The 22,632-nt window shown below is 40.8% G+C and overlaps 1 protein-coding gene and 1 non-coding gene across 2 annotated transcripts in view; both read right to left on the reverse strand.

The window, feature by feature from the left end:
• The window catches only part of KIAA2012 (KIAA2012 ortholog), a 117,070-nt gene that overhangs the window by 1,617 nt on the left and 92,821 nt on the right, over nt 1-22,632 (reverse strand). The window contains exons 16-22 of the mRNA XM_032638640.1: nt 14,482-14,572; nt 11,531-11,696; nt 6,398-6,512; nt 4,512-4,894; nt 2,239-2,411; nt 1,425-1,594; nt 387-603 (exon numbers count right to left, since the gene is read on the reverse strand). Coding sequence (XP_032494531.1) covers nt 387-603; nt 1,425-1,594; nt 2,239-2,411; nt 4,512-4,894; nt 6,398-6,512; nt 11,531-11,696; nt 14,482-14,572 — 1,315 coding nt within the window. The remainder of the gene's footprint in view (nt 1-386; nt 604-1,424; nt 1,595-2,238; nt 2,412-4,511; nt 4,895-6,397; nt 6,513-11,530; nt 11,697-14,481; nt 14,573-22,632) is intronic.
• Nucleotides 8,879-8,950, reverse strand: TRNAE-UUC. The gene has a single exon. It is a non-coding gene; the product is annotated as a tRNA-Glu (tRNA).

A 22,632-nucleotide genomic window follows, 5' to 3' on the forward strand; every position in this document is an offset into this window, starting at 1 on the left:
AATAGGTACCCAATAAATACTTACTGAGAAAGGTACTGGTTCAGGACCAGGGAGTCTTAGATCTCGTCCTGGTACTGCCCCTAAGTCACTGTTAGCCCTAATCAAGATGCTTCTCTCTGGGACTTGGTTTTCTCATCTGTGAACCAGAGGGCTGAGATAGATGATCTGTAAACTCCCTTCTAGCTTCAATATGAGTTCTTTAAGCCACCAAGAAATTCTGTGACCTTTGCAGTAGGAGAATCTCTATTTTTTAGTTCTTCCAAACCATGCTATGGGAAGTGGGAAAACTTCACGTGCCCAAAGGCAGTGCAAAGCTAGTACTAGTAGCAGGCAGTCAAGCCTTTGAACAATCCCACTACTGCAACTGTTGCCCAAATAGCAAATACCTGGCTTGTTCCTGGACTTGTTTCATGGCTTCCTCCAGAGCCAGCCTTGCTGCTTCCTCTTCCTTTCGCTGTCTGTCCTCTGCTTCCAGCCGAGCCTTCTCTTCTGCTTCCTGTTTCCACTGCTGATACTCCAGCCGTTCTTCTTCAGCCATTCCCATCAGGCGCTTTTGTTCTGCTAACTGCATTTCCAATTCCTTCTGCCTTTGCTTCTCTGCCTCTGCAGATTAGAAAGGCAGGTAGGCTCAGCAGGGGTCTCATTATTGGGGAAAACAACTCTCTGATCTGACTCTCAAGTCTGTGATTCCCAGGGACTCCCAATGAGATACTCTGTAGCTTACCTGACAGCAGATTGCCAGATCCTTTGTGGGGATTACCTTGGGTTAATTTACTAATTTAAGAGCCCTTTATCAAGCACCTACTATGTGCAGTGCACTGTGTGCAATGAATACAAAACCTTGGGGAAGAAGTTTCCAGAGCCTGGTACATTCATGGGTGGTATGCAGATGGGTTGGGGACAGGTGTCACAGCAGGGTCTGGAGAAACTTGGTGCTTACTCAGCTGGACTGACCAGTCTAGAATGTCATCTGTTAAAGTGCTTTCCTCTTCCTCAAACGTGAGGCTGTAGAGATTCCACACATCACCTGAAAGGCTGCCCTGAAGCTATCCAGATGTTTGACTGTTTCCATCTGCTAGGGAAGGAAGCAAGGAGCCAGGGCTATGTCTCCAATTTAGGCAGCTTCTGAGCAATGCTGGAAGGGCAATGAGAGTGGCAGGGTCCCACTTCAGGAGATTACTGAATTGGGAGTGGGACCCAAAAGTCATTTCCACAAATGAGTCTTTCTTGTTTTGATCTAATAACTCACTAGAGTCACACATATTAAATCACTTTGAAAAAAATCAGCTTATCCATTTAGAGTGCTTCACACTGAGACCTAGGATAGGAATAACTCTGGGGAGAGTCAAATGAACACCCACAGTGGGATAAATATACTTCTGTCCCAGATAGATGGGCGTTGCAGAGAGCTGAGTCCCCCTCACCAGCCTTCTTGGCTTCTTCCCGCTGCTTCTTTCTCTGCAGTTCCTGCAGCTTCCTCCGGAACTCCTGTTGCTGCCGAGCTCTCTCTTGGACCATTTGCAACTGGAGCCACTGCTCTTTCTCCTCCTTCTCCTGCCTCTGCTGTTCTTCCTCGAGTTTCTGTTTCCTAAAGCTGAGAAAACCCACAAATTGGTCAGGGAAATGGCAGAAAACACTGTCCTTTTAGGACACGCCGTGCCTCTGATGGAGGCTTTGCAGGCTGCAGGCCACACGGAGCGTCCCACTCAGAGGAGACTCGTTTTCTAAGGGAAGCCTAACTGAAGAGCAGAAGCAAGAACACAACAGGCCTGGAACTAGAAGCCTGGAAGTTTCAACACAGCTCTGTGCTCTGGCGCGGGAGCCTAAGTTCCCAGAGCCTCATTTTCCATTCTTATCAAATGGATTTTGAAATTCCTGTCTCACAGTGTTGTTGTGAAGATTAAATGAGCCCAGAGGCCAACGGAAGAGCCTAACACAATGCAGACACATGTGGCAAGAGGCGCAACAAATGTTTGCTGGACTGGATCTCAAAGCCCTCCTGGGAAGATCCTGTGAACATCTGTCTGGAGTAACCCTAATGGTTTAAGACACCACATCTTATCTTTGGTCCAGATTGTCCCTGGGATAACCAGGATAGTGAAAAACGAGACGTGCTGTTTTACTTCAGGGCATGAGCCTCAGAACCAGCTTTACCCCTAGTGGAAGTCAACCCTTGCCTTATCTTCCGCTTCCTATCGTGGCCGTGGCCGCCGTGGCCGCTGTGGCTGCCCTACCCACCGGATCTCCTGCGCGCGGTTCCACGGCTCCAGCTCCTCCTTCATCTTCTCTGCCCGCTCCAGGTGCTCCTGCTGCCTTCTCTTCCTCTCCATCTCCAGCCGTCTCATCTCGGCCCTCTCTGCTCGCAGCCAGGCCCAGGAAGCTTTCTCTGGCTCCCTCTTAGCGAGGAGGGCCTAAGGAACCAGAGTGTTCATAGTGCAAGGGACATATGCTAATCACGGGGACCTTGTATCGTCAGCGAGCCATCCTCCACCCACGGATGTTGCCTCTAATTAGAGATTAGGTGGTTTCCACACTCTGACCACAGCTGTATAAACTCTGCCACCACTGGCCTGGGCTCTGGGATCTGATCGACCTGGATCTAAGTCTCTCTCTTACTTGCTTCAGAATTTGGGGATAACTTAATTTCTCGGATATTGTCTTCCATTTAGCTGGCTGTTACCAGAATTAACTGAAATAGTGAAAGAGACAACATAATGTCTGGTACATCATTTGTCTAGATGCACGTTATAATCACCCAAGGAGCTTTTAAAAAGTACTTGAGGCCAAAAGCCCCACCCAGACCAATTAAATGAGAATACCTAGGTGGGAGGCCTTGGTGGGTTTTCAAAAATTTAATTTAATTGTTTTGGTCACGCCACAGGGCTTGTGGGATCTTAGTTCACCCACCAGGGATGGAACCCAGACCCGGAAGTAGAAGCTCAGAGTCCTAACCACTGGACTGCCAGGGAACTCCTTTTTTTTTTTTTAATATACTTTTTTTCTTGGTGGTTTAAAAAACATGTTCCAGTGATTCTAACGTGAAGCCAGGGCTCAGAACCACAGGTTCTAGATAAAGGCTGTTTTAGGGGCAGACTTAGGTGTAGATGTGTCAAACTCATATTTAATCCTATGCAAATCCACTTTTTCAATGAAACGTTCTCTTAGTTTCTGTGAAGAGCATCTTAGCTTTCTTTTTCTTCCTGATGCCTCCTCCTCAGTCAGAGATATCCTCATGAGGGGAACCTTGAATGGCAACTCTTCCATGGGCACTCTGTATCCAACTTGGGGTGGATACTTCCTTGCTTTTTAGCCTTTACTGAGGCAGCATGGTACTGTGGATTGACAATAAATCTAGAAATTCTGAGTCTATAGCAGGCTCAGAAAAGTTCTGCCCACAGCTTAAAATTTTCATCTGCTGTATAAAGCAGAATCCTATAGTCTAGGCAGCTGGGAAGATTGAGAACTAGAAAGGAAAAATCTTTCCGAAATCCTTTTTGGAAGACCACAGGCTGTAAAATAAATAAATACACAATAATTTAATATAGTGACAAGAGCTCTGATTTTGGAGTCGAAAGATCTAAGTCTTGGCTCTACCACTTGATGGTTGTGTAACTTCTGGCAACAAACATCTAACTCTTTTAAGTCTGTAAAATGGGACGAATCAGCTTCTAGGTCTGTAAAATGGGACGAATCATACCTGGGTCACAGGTGTGGCTGTAAAGATTAAATGAAATTCAGCAGAGTTGTACCATATTTGCATGTAACTTATGCGAGTTTAACCATAGTGGTTTAGCTGTGGGTACGTTTGCAGTGTTTAAAGAAAAGGGAGATAGATGTGTGTGTAAGTTACCCATGGCCCAGAGGTGTGCCGCAGAAAAGCAGATTAGGAATGGAGGAATTTCTGCAGCTTTTGAGAGGCAAGCAATACATGAAGTCCAGGCCAAGTCAAGAATATGTGCTTGGGGCTTCCCTGGTGGCACAGTGGTTGAGAGTCTGCCTGCCGATGCAGGGGACACGGGTTCATGCCCCAGTCCGAGAAGATCCCACATGCCGCGGAGCAGCTGGGTCCGTGAGCTATGGCCGCTGAGCGTGTCCAGAGCCTGTGCTCCGCAGCGGGAGAGGCCACAACAGTGAGAGGCCCGCATACAGCAAAAAAAAGAATATGTGCTTGGCTCTGAGGCCTGAATTCACCTTTCCTTGTAACTGTGAGGCCTGTACCTCTCACAAATGGGTGCTGTGCCAACTTTCTGCTCTTTAAGGGTGGGTACCTGCCCTAGTAGTCTGAGAGCCTCACAGAATACATCATTTCAGAGGGGCTTTGCCACCCTGTGCTTTGATCAGATCTGGCTTCTTAAAGGGTCAGAAGGTACCAAAGTAGAACAAATAAAGCCTCTATGTAGTAGAGCTGTTTCAGTAACTGCAATGTAATTCAGGGCAGTTTTTCCCACCTCTGCAGTTGCACCAGTGAGGACTGAAATCCCTCTGGCCAAGGTGAGAATATTGGACCCTACCTTGGAAGGGTCTTTATGGCTTCCCTCTTCTTCAGATTCCATGTTTCCAGGGACAGTTGCAGTCTGGATGGGCGATGACCTTCCATCTATAGAAACTTGGCTCTCAGGGGCATCAAATTTGGAAGAAAGCCAAGGGTCCTCTACAACAGAGCCTGAAGGAAAGAAACTTCCATCTGAGGTGTCTTTAGTTTTCTTAGTGTTAATGACATCAGGCCCACTCAGCTCTGCTACTATTTCCAGATTCCTTTCCTTCTGTGTCTTTTTCCTTTTGACTCCAGGTTTTTTTTCTTTGGGAATTAGCTCTGATTTCTTTTTGACTCCAGGTTTTTTTTCTTTGGGAATTAGCTCTGATTTCTTTTCGGCCTTTGATTCCTTTGACTTTTCTGGGAGAGAACAATGCAGGATAGAGACATAGCTAATAAATGTGCTCTCTGCATCCTTTTCAGTAACTTTAAAACTTCCGTGTGCAATGGAATCACCTGGGTGCAGATTCCTGAGCCACACCCCAGAGTCTGATTCTGTAGGAATCTGCATTTATCAACCACTCCAAGCGTTTTGAGAAGGGTAGTCCATAGACTACCCTTTGAGAAACTGCCCTATCCTACTTGGATCAACTGTAATTCAGCAGTCTTGCTACTAAAGAACTTCTGATACACCCTGACCTATGGTGGGGGTAAGACTCTCTGGAGGGAAGACCTATAGGTACAGCTGGAAAGTCATGCCTCAGGAGTCTAGCTTGAGGTTGCAGCTTTGTAACCTGGTAAAGTTTAAACCTTCCATACTCTTAAGGCCTTTTCCTCAATTCTTCTCTGGGGCCACAAGTCTTTCCTTCCCCAGTCCTGCCAATGCTACCTAAGTTACGGGCGACAACGATGTAAATTCAGCAAGACTTTAAAAAGCAAACCTCAAAACTAGATCTGGATGAACAGCAAGGTCCTACTGTAGAGCATAGGGAACTATATTCAACGTCCTGGGATAAACCATAATGGAAAAGAATATAAAAAAGAATGTATGTGCAGAACCTAGTCACTTTGCTGCACAGCAGAGATTGGCACAGCATTGTAAATCAACTCCACTTCGATTTAAAAAAAAAGAAAAGATCTGATCCAGGTAACTATCCAATGTCATCTTTTTTGACAGCCTTTGATTTATTTTGAGGGTCTTCATATGGCCGGGAAAGAATGAGTGTAGGTTTTAGGTTAAAGAAGGTCCTTAGAACACAACATTGTAAATCAGCTCTACTCCAATAAAAATTAATTAAAAAGAAACAAAGAAAAGAAAGTCCCCAGAAGCATAGGAACCTGAATTCCTCGTGAGGTGCAACACAAGGAACCAAGGAGAAAAATGACAGCTGGAGTAACCATTCAGAGCATGTTGCAGCCTTCCCCTTCCCAAATGCTCTCACGGACCGGTTCTCAGATTATGACATATTTATTATTCACAGAGGCAGTCTTTGAGAGTTATGAGTTTGGAATCAAATGACAGGTCCAGACCCTGGGTCCACCACTTTACCGTTTGATCTGCTTGATGTTACGCAAGTCACCCAACCTCTCCACATGATATAATAATAGCGCTTACCTTATGGAGCTGTGGTGGGGATTTCATGACGTCATAAATGCAGAGCTCCTAATTCAGTGGGTATTCATTTAATAGGTGTTAGTGTTATTATTGTAATTTTCTCTCTTGGTGATTATAGGTCTCTAGAGTCCCCTGGTTTCCTCTATCCTTATCTCCCAAGATATTGACATGAAGTAAGGCTGCAACACCATCTCAGCTGTGGTAGTCAAGGAGACTCAACACAGATAGTTTGTCCCATAGGATCCATACTGATTCTCCATGGCACCTCCTGGCTACCATTAGGTGTGTTCTCCTGGATGGTCCCTTACCAACAGCAGCCTCTGCTTCCCCACGGAGCTTTCCTTCTTTCTCCCTCTTGGGTGCCTTGGACTTATCTGTCTTGGTTCTTCTCTTTCTCTTGGCTTTGTCGATCAACTCCATCTCCTAAAGGTGAAAAATTAAGGAAAGGGAACATGATATATGTAGAAAGCAAAGAAAAAAAAAAAACATCAAAGGGAGATTATGTTGGGAATTCCCTGGCAGCCTAGTGGTTAGGGCTCGGCGTTTTCACTGCTGGGGCCTGGGTTCAATCCCTGGTCAGGGAACTAAGATCCCTCAGGCCCTGTGGCATGGCCAAAAAACAAACAGGACTTCCCTGGTGGCGCAGTGGTTAAGAATCTGCCTGCCAATGCAGGGGACATGGGTTCGATCCTCAGTCTGGGAAGATCCCACATGCCATGGAGCAACTAAGCCCGTGCGCCACAACTACTGAACCTGCCCTCTAGAGCCCGCAAGCCACAACTACTGAGCCCATGTGCCACAACTACTGAAGCCCATGTGCCTAGAGCCTGTGCTCCACAACAAGAGAAGGCACGGCAATGAGAAGCCCACATACTGCAACAAAGAGTAGCCCCCGCTCGCCACAACTAGAGAAAAGTCCACGTGCAGCAATGAAGACCCAACGCAGCCAAAAATAAATAAATAAATTTATAAAACAAACAAACAGAAACAAAAAACAAAAGAAAACGGAGATTATGTTGAACAAGACAGAATGGCTTAGAATGGAATTCGTATGGGTTCCATATGAAGCAGAAGAGTGATATTTATTCATTTATTTTAAATTTTATTTATTTATTTATTATGTATTTATTTTTGTCTGTGTTGGGTCTTCTTTGCTGCATGTGGGCTTTCTCTAGTTGCGGCGAGCGGGAGAGGGCTTCTCATTGTGGTGGTTTCTCTTGTTGTGGAACACGGGCTTTAGGCGTGCAGGCTCAGTAGTTGTGGCACATGGGCTCTACAGCACAGGCTCAGTAGTTGTGGCGCACGGGCTTAGTTTCTCCACGGCATGTGGGATCTTCCCAGACCAGTGCTTGAACCCGTGTCCCCTGCATTGGCAGGCGGATTCTTAACCACTGTGCCACCAGGGAAGTCCCAAGAGTGATATTTAGAGAATGTGGAGCTTGTAGGGAGATCCTAAGGTTCAGCCTTTGCTATAATTTAAGTTATAATTTCATAAAAAGAAAGAGAAATAGAATATACTTTATGATCTGCCCCCTTTTTGTTTTCTTTTTCCTTTTTTGGCTGCACCGCACAGCTTGTGGGATTTTAGTTCCCTGACCAGGGATTGAACCCAGATCCGTGGCAGTGAAAGCCCGAGTCTTAACCACTGGACCACCAGGGAATTCCCTGCTCCCTTTTTTGATGCTAAACCATCATCTACAGAGCTGGACCAAAGTAAAGCATTTTTCACCTTTGATAGATTGCTGTTGCCACAATTAATGGTTAACTAGTTTAAATCAAATCAAAACCAGCTCTATTCACTGCTGCATCATTTCCTAACTTTTGGGAAACTTCAAGCATATGACCACAGCCATGTCAGTCTTCACCTTTCCCCATGGGCTGAAACAATATAGAGTTTCTTCCTAAGAGAGGATGGCCACAACTACCCACTCGGTACCTGTGACGTTGTGACATAATAAGAAATATATATTTGGTCTTTGTCGCTAGCCTCTGACACAGAACTCCTAAAATTCTTGTACAGACATACCTCAGAGATATTGTAGGTTTGGTTGCAGACAACTCCAATAATGTGAATACTGGAATATAGCAAGTCACATGAATATTTTTGTTTCCCAGGGCCTATGAAAGTTTTGTTTACTTATGTAGTCTATTAAGTGTGCAATAGTGTTACGTCTAAAAAAACAATGTACATACCTGAATTAAAAAATACTTTACTGTTAAAAAAATCATCTGAGCCTTCAATGGGTCATAATCTTTTCATGGTGGAGGGTCTTGTCTTGATGGCCGCTGACTGATCACGATGTTGGTTGCTGAAGGTTGCAGTGGCTGTAGAAATTTCTTAAAATAAGACAACAATGATGTTTGCCACATTGATTGACATTTCCTTTCGTGAACGATTTCTCTGTAGCATGCAATGCTGTTTGATAGCATTTTACCCACAGTAGAACTTTCAAAATTGGAGTCAATCCTCTCAAACCCTGCTGCTGCTTTATCAACTAAGTTTATGTAATATTCTAAATCCTTTGTCATTTCAACAGTCTTCACAGCATCTTCACCAGGAGTAGATTTCAACTCAAGAAACCAGTTTTTTGCTCCTCTAGTTCTCTTGCTATTTTGACCACATCTGCAGTTACTTCCTCCACTGAAGTCTTGAACCCCTTAAAGTCACCTATGAGGGTTGCAATCAGCTTCTTCCAAGCTCCTGTTAATATTGATGTTTTGACTTCTTTCCATGACTCACAAACGTTCCTTTGTTTTTTGGCTGTGCCTTGCAGCTTGCAGGATCTTAGTTCCCCAACCGGGGATTGAACCCGGACCACAGCAGTGAAAGCGCTGAGTCCTAACCACTGGACCATCAGAGAATTCCCCACAAATGTTCTTAATGGCATCTAGAATGGTGAATCCTTTCCAGATGGTTCTCGATTTTGCCCAGATCCATCAGAGGAATCACTAGGTATGGCAGCTAGAGTCTTACGAGATGTATTTCTTAAAAAAATAACACTTGAAAGTTGAAATGACTCCTTGACATGTGGGCTACAGAATGTTGTGTTAGCAGACGTGAAAACAACATTAATTTTGTCCATCTCCATCAGAGCTCTTGGGTGACCAGGTGCATTGTCAATGAGCGGTAATATTTTGAAAGGGATCTTCTTTTCTGAACAGTAGATCTCAACAGTGGGCTTAAAATACTCAGTAAACCGTGTTGTTAACAGATATGCTGTCATCCAGGCTTTGTTGTTCCATATACAGAGCACAGGCAGAATAGATTTAGCATAATTCTTAAGGGCCCTAGGATTTTTGGAATGGTAAATGAGCATTGACCTCAACTTCAAGTCACCAGCTGCAGTAGCCCCTAACATTCAGCCTGTCCTTTGAAGCTTTGAAGCCAGGCACTGACTTCTCTCTAGCTCTGAAAGTCCTAGATGGCATCTTCTTTCAGCATAAGGCTGTTTCATCTACACTGAAAGTCTGTTGTTTAGTGTGGCCACCTTGGTTAATCATCTTAGCTAGATCTCCTGGATAACTTGCTGCAGGCTTCTGCCTCGGCACTGCTTCACCTTGCACTTTTGTTATGGAGACGGCTTCATGCCTTAAACCTCAAGAACTAACCTTCGCTCGCTTCAAATTCTTCTGCAGCTTCCTCACCTCTCTCAGCCTTCATAGAATTGAAGAGAGTTAGGACCTTGCTCTGGATTAGGTTTTGGCTTAAGGGAATGTTGTGGCTGGTTTGATCTTCCATCAAGACTACTCAAACTTTCTCCATATCAGCAATAAGGCTGTTTTGTTTTCTTACCATTCATGTGTTCACTGGAGTAGCAATTTTAACTTCCTTCAAAAACCTTTCCTTTGCATTCACAACCTGGCTAACGGTTTGGTGCAAAAGGCCTAGCTTTTCGGTCTCTCTCAGCTTTCCACATGCCTTCCTCACTAAGCTTAATCATTTCTAGTTTCTGATTTAAAGTGAGAGCCGTGAAACATTTCCTTTTACTTGAACACTTCGAGGCCATCGTAGGATTACTAACTGGCCTGATTTCAATATTGTTGTGTCTCAGGGAATAGGGAGGCTTGAGGAAAGGAAGAGAGGGAATGGCTGATCCGTGGAGCAGTCAGAACACGTATTTATTGATTAGGTTCACCATCTCATATGGGCATGGCTCATGGTGCTCCAAAACAATTAAAATGGTAACATCAAAGATCACTGATCACAGATCACCATAACAAATATAATAATAATGGAAAAACTTGAAATGTTGTGAGAATTACCAAAATGTGACACAGAGGCACAAAGTGAGCCAATGCTGTTGGAAAAGTGGTGCTGATAGACTTGCTTGAAGCAGGCTGCCACAGACCTTCAATTTGTAAAAACACATTTATCTGTGAAGTGCAATAAAGTGAAACATAATAGAATGAGAGGTATGCCTCTAATTTCTGGAGCATAAACAGGAAAGGAGTGTCTTTTGTTATTCATTAACAAGCCCCTTTCAACCACACCTGAGCTTACGTTAATGGAGTTATTTTGGAAAGCCCCTAAGGAGGGGGAACAAACCACCGGATTAGAAGGTTGGACCTTTCAGCCCCCTGCCCTTCCCGCCACCTCAGAGGAGGGGAGAAGGGCTAGAAGTTGCATTAATCACCATTTGCCAGTGATTTAATCAATCATGCTTATGTAATGAAGCCTCCATAAAAGCCCTAACCAAGGAGTTCAGATTGCTTCAGGGTTGGAGAACACATCTATGTAGTAGGAGGGTGGCACACCCCCAACTCCATGGGGACAGGAACTCCTGTGCTTGGGACCCTTCTGGGCCTTGCCCTGTGTATCTCTTCATCTGGCTGTTCATATGTATCCTTTAAAATATCCTTCGTAATAAATCTAAACTAGTAAGTGAATGTTTCCTGAGTTTTGTGAGCTGTTCTAGCAAATTACTGAACATGAGGATGGGTTTTAGGAACCCCTTATTTTATAGATTGTTGGTCAGAAGTACAGGTGACAACCTGGGACTTGTGATTGGTGTCTTAAGTGGAGCAGGCATGTGGGACTGAGCCCTTAACCTGTGGGGTCTGTGCTAACTCTGGGTAGCTAGTGTCGGAGTTGAATTGTAGGACACCCGGTTGGTGTCTAGAGAGCTGGAGAATTGGTTGATGTGGGAAAATCCTTCACACATGTGGTGTCAGAAGTGAGGTGAGTATAGGAAAACTGAGTGTCCTTTTAGTACCTTAGTAGAAATTAGAAATGGGTACCCCATCCTTCAGAAGAATGCAACCCAATACTGGGGTGCAGGGCATGGTGAGTGGACCATAGAGTGGATTTCAGCTCCCACTTTTTCCCTTTGCAGGTGCCCTTATATAGTAAGCAATCTATACAACTGTACATGGCAGCCCTGATGGGAGCACCTTCCAGGTAGGGTTCTGGACCAAGCTCCTACCTAAGTGTTTACACTCACATGACTGATGTTGGTTGGTGTCTGCTGGTTGAACAGTCTTGGTTCAGTCTTCCCTTCTTTTCCTCTTGGAAGAAGAGATGTATCTATAGGATCCAGCCCCTCTGGGGAGTCAGGCCCATGTCCTGGGAGTCCTCTGTGTTGATGGCGCACATTGTAATCTCTGCCCCTTTGAAAAAAGCAAAACAACAGGACCAAGCTAAAGAAGAGCTCTGATGTATACACCACTATATGTAAAACAGATAAACAAGAAGGATTTGCTGTATAGCACAGGGAACTATATTCAGTATCTTGTAATAGCCTATAATGGAAAAGAACTGGAAAAAAAAAAAGATACGTATTGTATAACTGAATCACGTGGCAGTACACCTGAAACACAATATTGTAAATCAACTATACTTCACATAAAAAGAAAAAGAAAAAAGAAAAACTCGTGGACACAGAAGAGGGAAAATGAACAAACATTAATTGAGCATCTATTTTCTGCCAGGAACTTCACTGTGGTGGGCATTTTATACACTTGGTCAGCCCTCTTTTTCTCAACACATCCCTGAATAAAGGAAATTAGAAAGTTAGTCTTCACTTTTGGGGTTCTCTCAGGCTAAGTTCTAAACCTTAGGGAGAAGGAGAAATAGTTCTTTTTTTTAAATTAAATTAAATTAATTTTTTATACAGCAGGTTCTTATTAGTTATCTATTTTATACGTATTAGTGTATACATGTCAATACCAATCTCCCAGTTCATCCCACCACCACCACCCCCCACTTTCCCCCCTTGGTGTCCATACGTTTGTTCCCTACATCTGTGTCTCTACTTCTGCCTTGCAAACTGGTTCATCTGTACCATTTTTCTAGATTCCACATATATGCGTTAATATACAATATTTGTTTTTCTCTTTGTGACTTACTTCACTCTGTATGACAGTCTCTAGGTCCATCCCCGTCTCTACAAATGACCCAATTTCGTTCCTTTTTATGGCTGAGTAATTTTCCATTGTAAATATGTACCACTTCTTCTTTATCCATTTGTCTGTTGATGGGCATCTAGGTTGCTTCCATGACCTAGCTATTGTTAATAGTGCTGCAATGAACACTGGGGTACATGTGTATTTTTGAATTATGGTTTTCTCTGGGTATATGCCCAATAGTGGGATTGCTGGGTCATATGGTAATTCTATTTTTAGTTTTTTAAGGAACCTCCATACTGTTCTCCGTAGTGGCTGTATCAGTTTACATTCCTACCAACAGTGCAAGAGGGTTCCCTTTTCTCCACACCCCCAAGGAAGGAATAGTTTGCCTCTCTGGGGTTGCATATTTATGACTTTAACAAAATGAAATAGGATTACCTAACTGAAATTTCTTCTATCGAAGGCTTAGCTGAAAAAAAAGTGACCTTTAAGAAAGGTTGTCACAGAAACATGCGCCTATATATCCATTTCTTTATGCCCTCTGAATTCTATTCTTGATCAAATTCAGATACCAAAATGTCATGTACTGTGTTAGTGTGATCCCTTGTAGAACTGCTGTCACTGACCATGTGTCTGGAGGATAATTGACTTATGTTCTCTGGGTAAAAAGGTAACTAAGAAAGAGCCATAAGGATTGAGTAACAGCTGAAGCAGCAGCTACTGTGTGCCAGGCCTGGTCTTGGATATTTTATTTTTTAGCTAAATCAGTATTATATTTACTGAGTTGGGCTAGCACAGGGCCTTACTATAGAAACTTGAGAAATATTTATCAAATGAGGTAAATGGAATTTCCTGTAAATATATGAGTCTTTAAATCATTCAATGTCACTCTATAAAACCTATAGAAGAATACTTTAGAATTTAGTGCTAGGAAAACCTTTATTTCCCCTGAGGAACCGGCATGCTGCAAATGATAACCACAAAACCTGATCATGTTGCTCCCCTCCTTTTTTTTTTGCGTTACGCGGGCCTCTCACTGTTGTGGCCTCTCCCGTCGCTGAGCACAGGCTCTGGACGTGCAGGCTCAGCGGCCATGGCTCACTCTCAACCACTTTGCCACCAGGGAAGCCCTTTTTCTTTCTTTTTTTTTTGCTTTCACATTCAGTCTGAAAGTCTGAACTTTAGTCACAATGACTATAATGACTTTTGGGGAGTGTTGGTGTTCTTTTTTCTTTTCCTCCAGATTAAAAATAAATTTTTTTTGATTGTCTCATCTTTCTTTTTTGGTGGATAGGGGGTTGTTATTGTAAGCAGTTTAAATCCATTTTGGAGAAGATGAGATACAAAAGTTAAAATGTGGAGTTCTTCAGATAGCTGCCTCAATACCCAAGTGCCCCGTTCCCTTTTTTGTTCATAAAGAGCACCCAGCCTTTCTGACCCAGGAGGGAATCCTTATACCATGAGGCAGGTGAGAGCAGGTTCTAAAGTCACTAAGGCTCATGGGAGGTCACAGAGGCTATCGGTCCAGCTTGCCACTGCCAACCGGGGCTTGGGTGAAGTGACTGGGCCTGACCGGCCGAGCTGCTGGCTGATGAGCTCATAGTAAGCACATGGTGAGCACACAGGAATCACTTAATACACGTTAGCAATTTGTATTAGTATTATTGGTATTATTGATTTTACCCAGAGCTGAGTGAATGCTGAGAGGAGAAACCCAGGTTGAGCTGAGAGACCTCTGCTTTCGAGGCATGTCTGCAGAGCTCAGATATGTGGAAAAATGGAGAAAGCTGCTTCCACGTAGTTAGAGTTCAACTTCACTCTTCACCCACCCAGCCAAAGAATATGTTTAAGTAGGAAACACATCACAGTATAATCCTCCCCAAGAATCTTTGTTTCTTAGACAATAATTTAATTCTGGCTGGTAGAGCATGGGGCTGGTTAGCTGAGAATCTTCATGCGTCGTAGGAAAAAACGGAAATGAAATTAATTAAAAAGAAAGAAAAACAAAAGTAGAGAAGTCCATGTCATTATGACTTTGAATACTTACGCCTTTTGGACAGTATCTGCCTCAGGAGTCTGGGTGTGCTCAGCCAGGGAAGCACTAAGAGGGTCAAGGGTCATACTCCTCCGCTCTGGGTCTGTGAAGACAAAGCATCCTTAATTAGCAAAGGACAGCAGACAGTGATCCCACACGTGAGAAAACATCTACTCTGGTGAGCAGTCAACGGTGTGCAAATTAGCACAACAAGGTATGTTATACCCAGGAAATTGGCAAATGCTGCAGTGCTGACACATGGCAAGTGACATTAAAATCAGTAAGCCCCTTTGGGAAAGCAATGTGACAGTACATATCTAGACCTAGAAAAACGTTCTTGTCTTTGATCAGGAATCTCACTCCTGTGTATTTTCATAAGGAAATAATTTAAAAGAAGAAACAAGCTTTTTGTACAAAGTTATTTATTACAACATTATCATTAATAATAAAAAATTAGAAACAGCCAAACAATGGGAAATTTATGATGCATTAATTTGACATTTAGAATTATGGTTGAAAAGATAAATCATCATGGAAAATACGATATGGAAAATATGATATAATGACAAGTAAAAATAGAAAACTATAGAATTGTGTATTAAAACTGTAAAAGCTGGAAGAGAAAACAGAAAAAGGAAATAACATGCTAGATAAAGAGGTTTATGTGTTTAAATTTTTTCTTAAAACCCCAGTGTGGTTATATCATTGAAAAGAAAACTGATTAAAAAAAAAAAAAGTTATATTCTGAGGAACGCTTATGCAGGCTACACAGCTATTGCTGGGTGCTCTGAAGACCATATTGGGTAGTTTTCAGAATGAGAAGTCTCCAGACTGACTTCATATTAGACTAGGCTACTTTTAATTTTAGATACTGTAAGCAATTTTAAATTATGAAATATATATTTCATTGCAGAAAATTTGGAAAACACAAGCATAAAGAAGAACCCTCCCTGCCAATCAACATATAATTATTAGAATGACTAAAAAGACTGAGTATATCAAGAGTTAACACAGATGCAGGGGAACTGGGACTCTCAATCACTGCTGGTTAGAATGTAAAATGGTACAACCACTTAGGAAAATAGCTTGACAATTTCTTAAAAAATTAAATATTGGATGTACCATAGCATCCAACCATTATTCTCCTAGGTGTTTTACACAAGAGGAATGAAAGCATATGTCCATAAAAGGACTTATATGCAAATGGTCATAGCAGCTTTATTTGCAATAGTCAAAAACTTGAAACAGCCGAAATGCCCATCCACAGGTGAATGGATAAACAGGCTAGTATATACATACAATGCAATACTATTCAGTAGTAGTAAGTAGAAATGAAGTATTGATACACTCAACAACATGGATGAATCTCAAAAGAATTATGGGGAGTAAAAGCAACCAGACAAAGAAATGGTATGCTTCCATTTATATAAAATTCTAGAAACTGCAAACCAGTCTATAGTGACAGAAAGCAGATAGGTGTTTGTCTGGAAATGATAGAGACTGGAGTTGGGGGATGCATGAGGAAACGTTTGGGAAAGATGAAATTAAAAAATATATATTTATTTGTCTGCACCAGGTCTTAGTTGCAGCACGAGGGATCTTCGATCTTTGTTGTGGCATGTGGGACCTTTTAGTTATGGCATGCAGGATCTTTAGTTGCAGCATGTGAACTCTTAGTTGTGGCATGGAAGTCTTAGCTGTGGCATGTGGGATCTAGTTGCCTAACCAGGGATCGAACCCAGGCCCCCTGCATTGGGAGCGCTGTTTCTTAGACACTGGACCAACAGGGAAGTCCCCTGAAATGTTTTATCTTGATTGTGGGATAGTTTCACGGGTGTTGAAATATACAGTATCAGAACTTACCTAGTAGATTTTAAAAGTTCTCATCACAAGAAAAAAAATTGTAACTATGTGTGCTGATTGACATTAACTAAGCTTATTGTGGTAACCATTTTGCAATATAAAGTCATTATGTTGTACACCTTAAACTAATACAACGTTATATATCAATTAATCTCAAGAAAACTAGAACCTTCCCCTACAAATCATAGCAATATTTAATGTCTCAATAGAAGAAAATTGTTGGTTGAATAATTTTATATTCTACCAAATAATTATACATAATTAAAATCTAAGGAAAAGTGAAGTTGATTGCATTAAAATCTTTATAGAAAAAGTAATATTTAACACTTAAAGAAAACTTATCTAATTGTACAATTTAAATAGGTGTAATTTATTATAAGGCACCTTTATAAAGGTGTAATTTATCTCTTGATAAAGCTGCTTAAAAACTTAAAGATATATTAATACAAATAAAGTGTCTAAAACAGTGCTGGCACCTGTTAAAAACAAGAACAAAAACAAACAAAAAACCCCTGACTCATGATCCCTCTACTCACATACAACTACAGCAAAATACTTTGGTGTGTATACTTTCATGCATATATAATAAATATATACTCATATTTTAATAGAGTTAATAAAATAATGTATATATAATTTTAATCTATTTTTATGTTATTAGAATTTCCCATATCATTAAATATTCTTAAAAATGATTTTAATAACAGCATAGCATTTCATCATATGGATATACCATAATAGACTTAACCAAACATGTAACTTTTAAAATTCAGGTTGTTTTGAATTTTTTTTATAACTAAAATGAACTTTGCATAGCATATCCCTGAAAGGAATGTTTCTGATTATTAAAGGACTTACTCGTTGTCCACATCTATGATTACTGAAGAATGTACAGTCTTAAAAGCACAATGTCTGCTGCTGAATTGCTCCCCAGAAAATTTGTACCAATTTACACTCCAAGGAAATGGTCATTCATTCCTTTATTTATCACATGTTTATTAGATACCTACTACCTGATGGTCGTTGTGTTAGGTGCTGGGAATATAGTGGTGAGTAGGATGGATTCACACATTGGTCTCAGGAAGCTTAAATTTTAGTGGGGAAGATGGATATTAGCACAAAGCAAAACAAAGCAAAACGAAATAATTTTAAAAAATGTTTTTTGAAAGGAAGACTCTTAATATTCAATCCTCACTTCCCTCTCTCTTTGAGCAGTAGATTCTTGCATGAATTAATTGATTTTTCCTCAATTTTGTTTAAAGATATTGTAACTTTAAAGAAAGATTTGAAAAGAAAAAATTTACCTGTCATCCCACCAGCATTATTCCCTTAATACTAGTTTATCCATTTTTCAGTGTTCAGTGGTGTCCGCACCACCACCCAGAGGAACTTGGGCTCTCTTCTGCCATTCCCAAATGTTAAGGGTGGCATCTACTATCTCATACATCAACCTCCAGACTTTGGAGTAGGGACAGAATTGTTAATGTACATGGTGGTTGAGGGAACTGGAAAGGTTGATTGCGGTGGTACCCTGGAATTTATTTTGTCTTGGATCATATGTAATAGTAATAGAGAGTGGGAGCTGATTTAAGTATTTTTGTGATTGAGAGGAATTCTGTGAGAGTTTCTTTCCCTAACTTGGCTGGCTTGGTAAAAGCTGTCTCATTGGACAAGTTTCACTGCTCTTCCCCACTATTTTGAACTTTGGGACAGGGCACTATATGACCAGCAGAGGGCGCGTTTGTATTGACCAAAAGATGGGGTTCTACAATTGGTGTGATTTCACCACTGATTAGAATTGAAATCCTGTCGCTGGGACGTGGATCGTAGCAGGGTGTTTTGTTTTGTTTCTCTAGTAAAATAACCTTATATTTAGGAAGTATTGGAATAAACTAAGCCAGTACTTTGAATAATAACCTACAACTTTTGACTGCCTTAAAAAAATCTGTAAAATATTTTAGGAATGCAGAGTATAGAAAAACGACCGTATAATGATTACCCATGAACTTACCACCTACCTTTGTGAAATCTTAACAGTTTGCCATATTTGATTCACATTTTTTTTCTAAAGAAAACATTTAAGATATAGTCTAAGACTTTATTGTATCACATATAATCCTATTTCCCTCACTCTCTCCCCAGAAGTAACCATTCTCTTAAATTTGGTATTTATCAGTTGACTGGGTTCAGAATATGCTACCCCCAAACATGGCACCTTGGCATACTGAGTATTTTAAGCTGAAGGAATTTGAGAAAGGGCAGTGTAGGTTATGAGACGGCTACTCATGTGAGAGGTAGGTTCTACTTGGAGGAAAGGGGCGCCCTTATCCCTGAAGACAGAGAGACTCTGAGAGGAACCCAAACAAACAGGCCTTGCTCTGTTTCCCCCAGTTAATTACCCTTTGCACTTACCTTTTGTACTATCACATTGTCCACTGTTCATCAAACCAAGTATAAAGATGCTCAGGCTTAACTACTTCCTTATGAATCCTCCTGCATCACATAAAGCTTACATTAAATACACTTGTGTGCTTTTCTCCTGTTAGTTTGTCTTTGTCAGTTTAATTTTCCGGCCCAGGCAGGGCCTCTAAGAGAGTAGAAGAAAAGTTTTTTCTCTCCTACACTGTCCTCATGTATATTTTTATATCTTTACCACATATAAAGCACTTCTAAACAACATATAATATGATTTTACATATTAAAACTTCGTACCAGTAATATCATTTATGTCACTTTTGCAACTTGCTTTATTTTGCTTAAAATCTTGTTTTTGAGATTAACCCCTGTTAATACATACAGTTTCCATTCACTTATTTTAAGCTCTTGTACCTTATTATACCATTGTATAAACTTACCACAATTTATTTATCCATTTTGCTATTGATGGCTTTTTTATTTCCAGTTCTTTGTGATTACAAACAATGCTGCAATGAACCTTCTTGAGTGAGTCACTGTTCATACATGAAAGAGTTTCTCTAACGTATACCTGGGAATGGACTTGTTGAGTTGCAGGGTATATGCATCTTCAATTTATTGGGTATTTCCAAATTGCTCTGAGTTTCTAAAACTCCATATCCTCATTAATAATGAATATTTACAGACAAAATTTTTTGCTAATCTGGTATTATGAAATATCTCTTTTTCTTTGCATTTGAATTTTCCTGAGTAGCAAGTTTGACTAAGAAATAAATGGTCATTTATTTAGGTTTCCTCTTCTGTTAATTACCTATTAACATCTTTCACCCATTTTTCATTTGGGTTGACTGTCTTTTTTTAAAAAATTAATTAATTAATATTTGGCTGTGTTAGGTCTTCGTTGCTGCACACGGGCTTTCTCTAGTTGCGGCGAGCGGGGGCTACTCTTCGTTGCGGTGCACGAGCTTCTCATTGCAGTGGCTTCTCTTGTTGTGGAGCACAGGCTCTAGGTGTGTGGGCTTCAGTAGTTGTGGAACACGGTCTCAGTAGTTGTGGCTCGCGGGCTCCTGAGCACAGGCTCAGTAGTTGTGGCACATGGGTTTAGTTGCTTCGTGTCATGTGGAATCTTCCCCGACTAGGGCTGGAACCCGTGTCCCCTGCATGGGCAGGCAGACTCCCAACCACTGTGCCACCAGGGAAGCCCGGGGTTGATTGTCTTTTGCCTTCTCTGTTTGTAGCAGTTTTTGGTGCGTTTGGGGTACTAATTCTTTGTTGGTTATATGCACTACAGATATTGTGTTCTAATCTGTATTTGTCTTTTAACTCTGTTTAACATATCAAAAACTTTAATTCTAATATAGTTGGGTTTGTCAATAATTTTCTTTATGGCTTGTGTTTTGAATCATGGGTAAGAAAATTTTCCCTTTCTCAAATTCATAAAGATATTCTTGTATATTTTCTTCTAAAAGATTAAGAATTTTACTTTTTCACATTTAGATCCTGAATACATCCGTTATTTTGTGAGGTAAGAATTTAAAAAATGGATAACCAGTTATCTGAAAATTATATAGGGAATAATAGCTCATTCTCTCCCCACTGTTTTCTAATACCACTTCTGTCACATTTCATTTCTGTATATGGGTGCATTTATTTCTGGATTCTCCATTCTGTCTGTCCCTAAGTCAATATCATAGCCTTAAAGTAATTTTTGATATGTGGCTGGGTAAACTCTTCCTCTTTGTTTTTCTTCAAAATTTTATTGACAGGACTTCCCTCGTGGTCCAGTGGGTAGTCCCCCCCAATGCAGGGGTCCTAGGTTCTATCCCTGGTCGGGGAACTAGATCCCACATGCAGGCTGAAACTAGGAGTTTGCATGCCGCAACTGACAAGTCCACATGCTGCAACTAAGACCCGGCACAGCCAAAATAAATAAATAAATAAACAACTAACTAACTAACTAACTAACTAACTACTCCAGGGAGACCCATTCATTGGTGGGGACCCCACACTTTAAAAAAAAATTGTATTGGCTATTGTTGACACTTCTTTATGCATTTTGCGATCAACTTATCACGTTCCACCGAAGACCCTACTGGGGATTTTTAAAAATAGAGTTGCATTGAATTTATAGATTAATTTAGGGAGAACTGTCACCTTCAAATCTTTGAACATTATATATAGCACTATATAGAATGTTATATTTATTCAGGCCTACTTTTAGTTAATTTAATAAGATTTTATAATTTCTTCATGAACGTCTAACACATCTTTTTTTAGATTTATTGATTTATTGCTTTTAAAATTTATTGATACATATGTTTTAAAATTACATTTATTCTGCCTTCCTGTATAATATGTACCACTAGATAACTAAATAGTAGAAGAGAAAAGAAATATTTTTGGTAGGAGTTTCCCAAGTAATTCATAACCTTTAATGAATGAATGGATCTGTAGCTGGTGGCATCGTGAAGAGACCAGCAAACATTACATCTCCTGATGGAAGAACACAATGCCCTCCATGAAGTGGTCTTGTGAAAGCCAATCCTGAATCTGATCAAGTCTCTAGATCCAAGTACTAACTTACAGAAAATACAGAAGACAGAGAAACATGTTAAACTATACTTTGAGGATTCAATCAGCAAAGTATAGATTGTGGGAAACTCTACATTAAAAGTCACCCAGTTTCCTGAAAATAAACTAAGTGAGGGGAAAGAAAATAGAAATGAGAAGACTCGATAAATTAATGGACCCTAAAAGCCATGTGTCAGGACTTCCCTGGTGGCGCAGTGGTTAAGAATCCGCCTGCCAACGCAGGAGACAGCGGTTTGAGCCCTGGTCTGGGAAGATCCCACATGCCGCGGAGCAACTAAGCCCGTTCGTCAGGACTACTGAGCCTGTGCTCTTAGAACTCGTTGCAATGAGAAGCCCACACACCGCAATGAAGAGTAGCCCTTGCTCGCCGCAACGAGAGGAAGCAACGAGAGGAAGCCCGGGCTGAGCAACGAATACCCAACGCAGCCAAAAATAAATTAAAAAAAAAAAAAAAAAAGGCCGTATCAACCGATTGCAAACAAAGTCTAAAACAATTATAATAATTTTGAGACAATTAGAATGTTGAAAAAACGGATTGGATATTCAATTATGTTAAAGAATAGTTCTAATTTTTAGGTACAATAGCGGTATTACGGTTATGTCAAAAGAGTCTTTTCTTGTCTTTTAAAGATATATACTCAAGTGTATATGGGTAAAATGATATGAGCTTGGAATTTGTTTCAAAATACTATAGAAGGCAGGAAGGAATTGGGAATATAGGTGAACAATATTGGCCAGGAGATGGGTACGTGAAACTCATTGGTGCTGTTCTGTCCATCCTTGTGTATGTTTGGGGTTTTCCATAATAAGAATTATTTTAAAATTGCATTATAAATTGTACTTTATGTTTGCAAATACTATTTTTTTCCACAATTAATTTTTGTTATTGATGTATATTTAGTAATCTTGCTGAATTTTTTTGTTTGTCTTTTAATGGCTTGTCTTTTAATAGCTTTTCTATAGAGGCCCTCGGATTTTTCACATAGGTAATACTATTGTCTGAGAATAATGACAATGTCATTTCCTCCTTTCTATCCTCTTCCTTTTCCTTTATTTTGCCTACCCTACTGTACTGGTACAATGTTGAATAAGAAGCAATGAGAGAGGGCGTCCTTATCCTAGTCCTGCCTCTAAAGAGACTGCTTCTGAAGTTCTACCATTAAAGTGTGATGTTTACTGCAGATTTTGGTAGGTACTCTTTCTTTTAAAAAATTATCTATTTATTTATTTTTGGCTGCGTTAGGTCTTCGTGTCTGTGCGCGGGCTTTCTCTAGTTGCGGCGAGCAGGGGCTA

Source organism: Phocoena sinus, chromosome 7 (assembly GCF_008692025.1).
Source record: "Phocoena sinus isolate mPhoSin1 chromosome 7, mPhoSin1.pri, whole genome shotgun sequence".
Classification (NCBI taxonomy): domain Eukaryota; kingdom Metazoa; phylum Chordata; class Mammalia; order Artiodactyla; family Phocoenidae; genus Phocoena; species Phocoena sinus.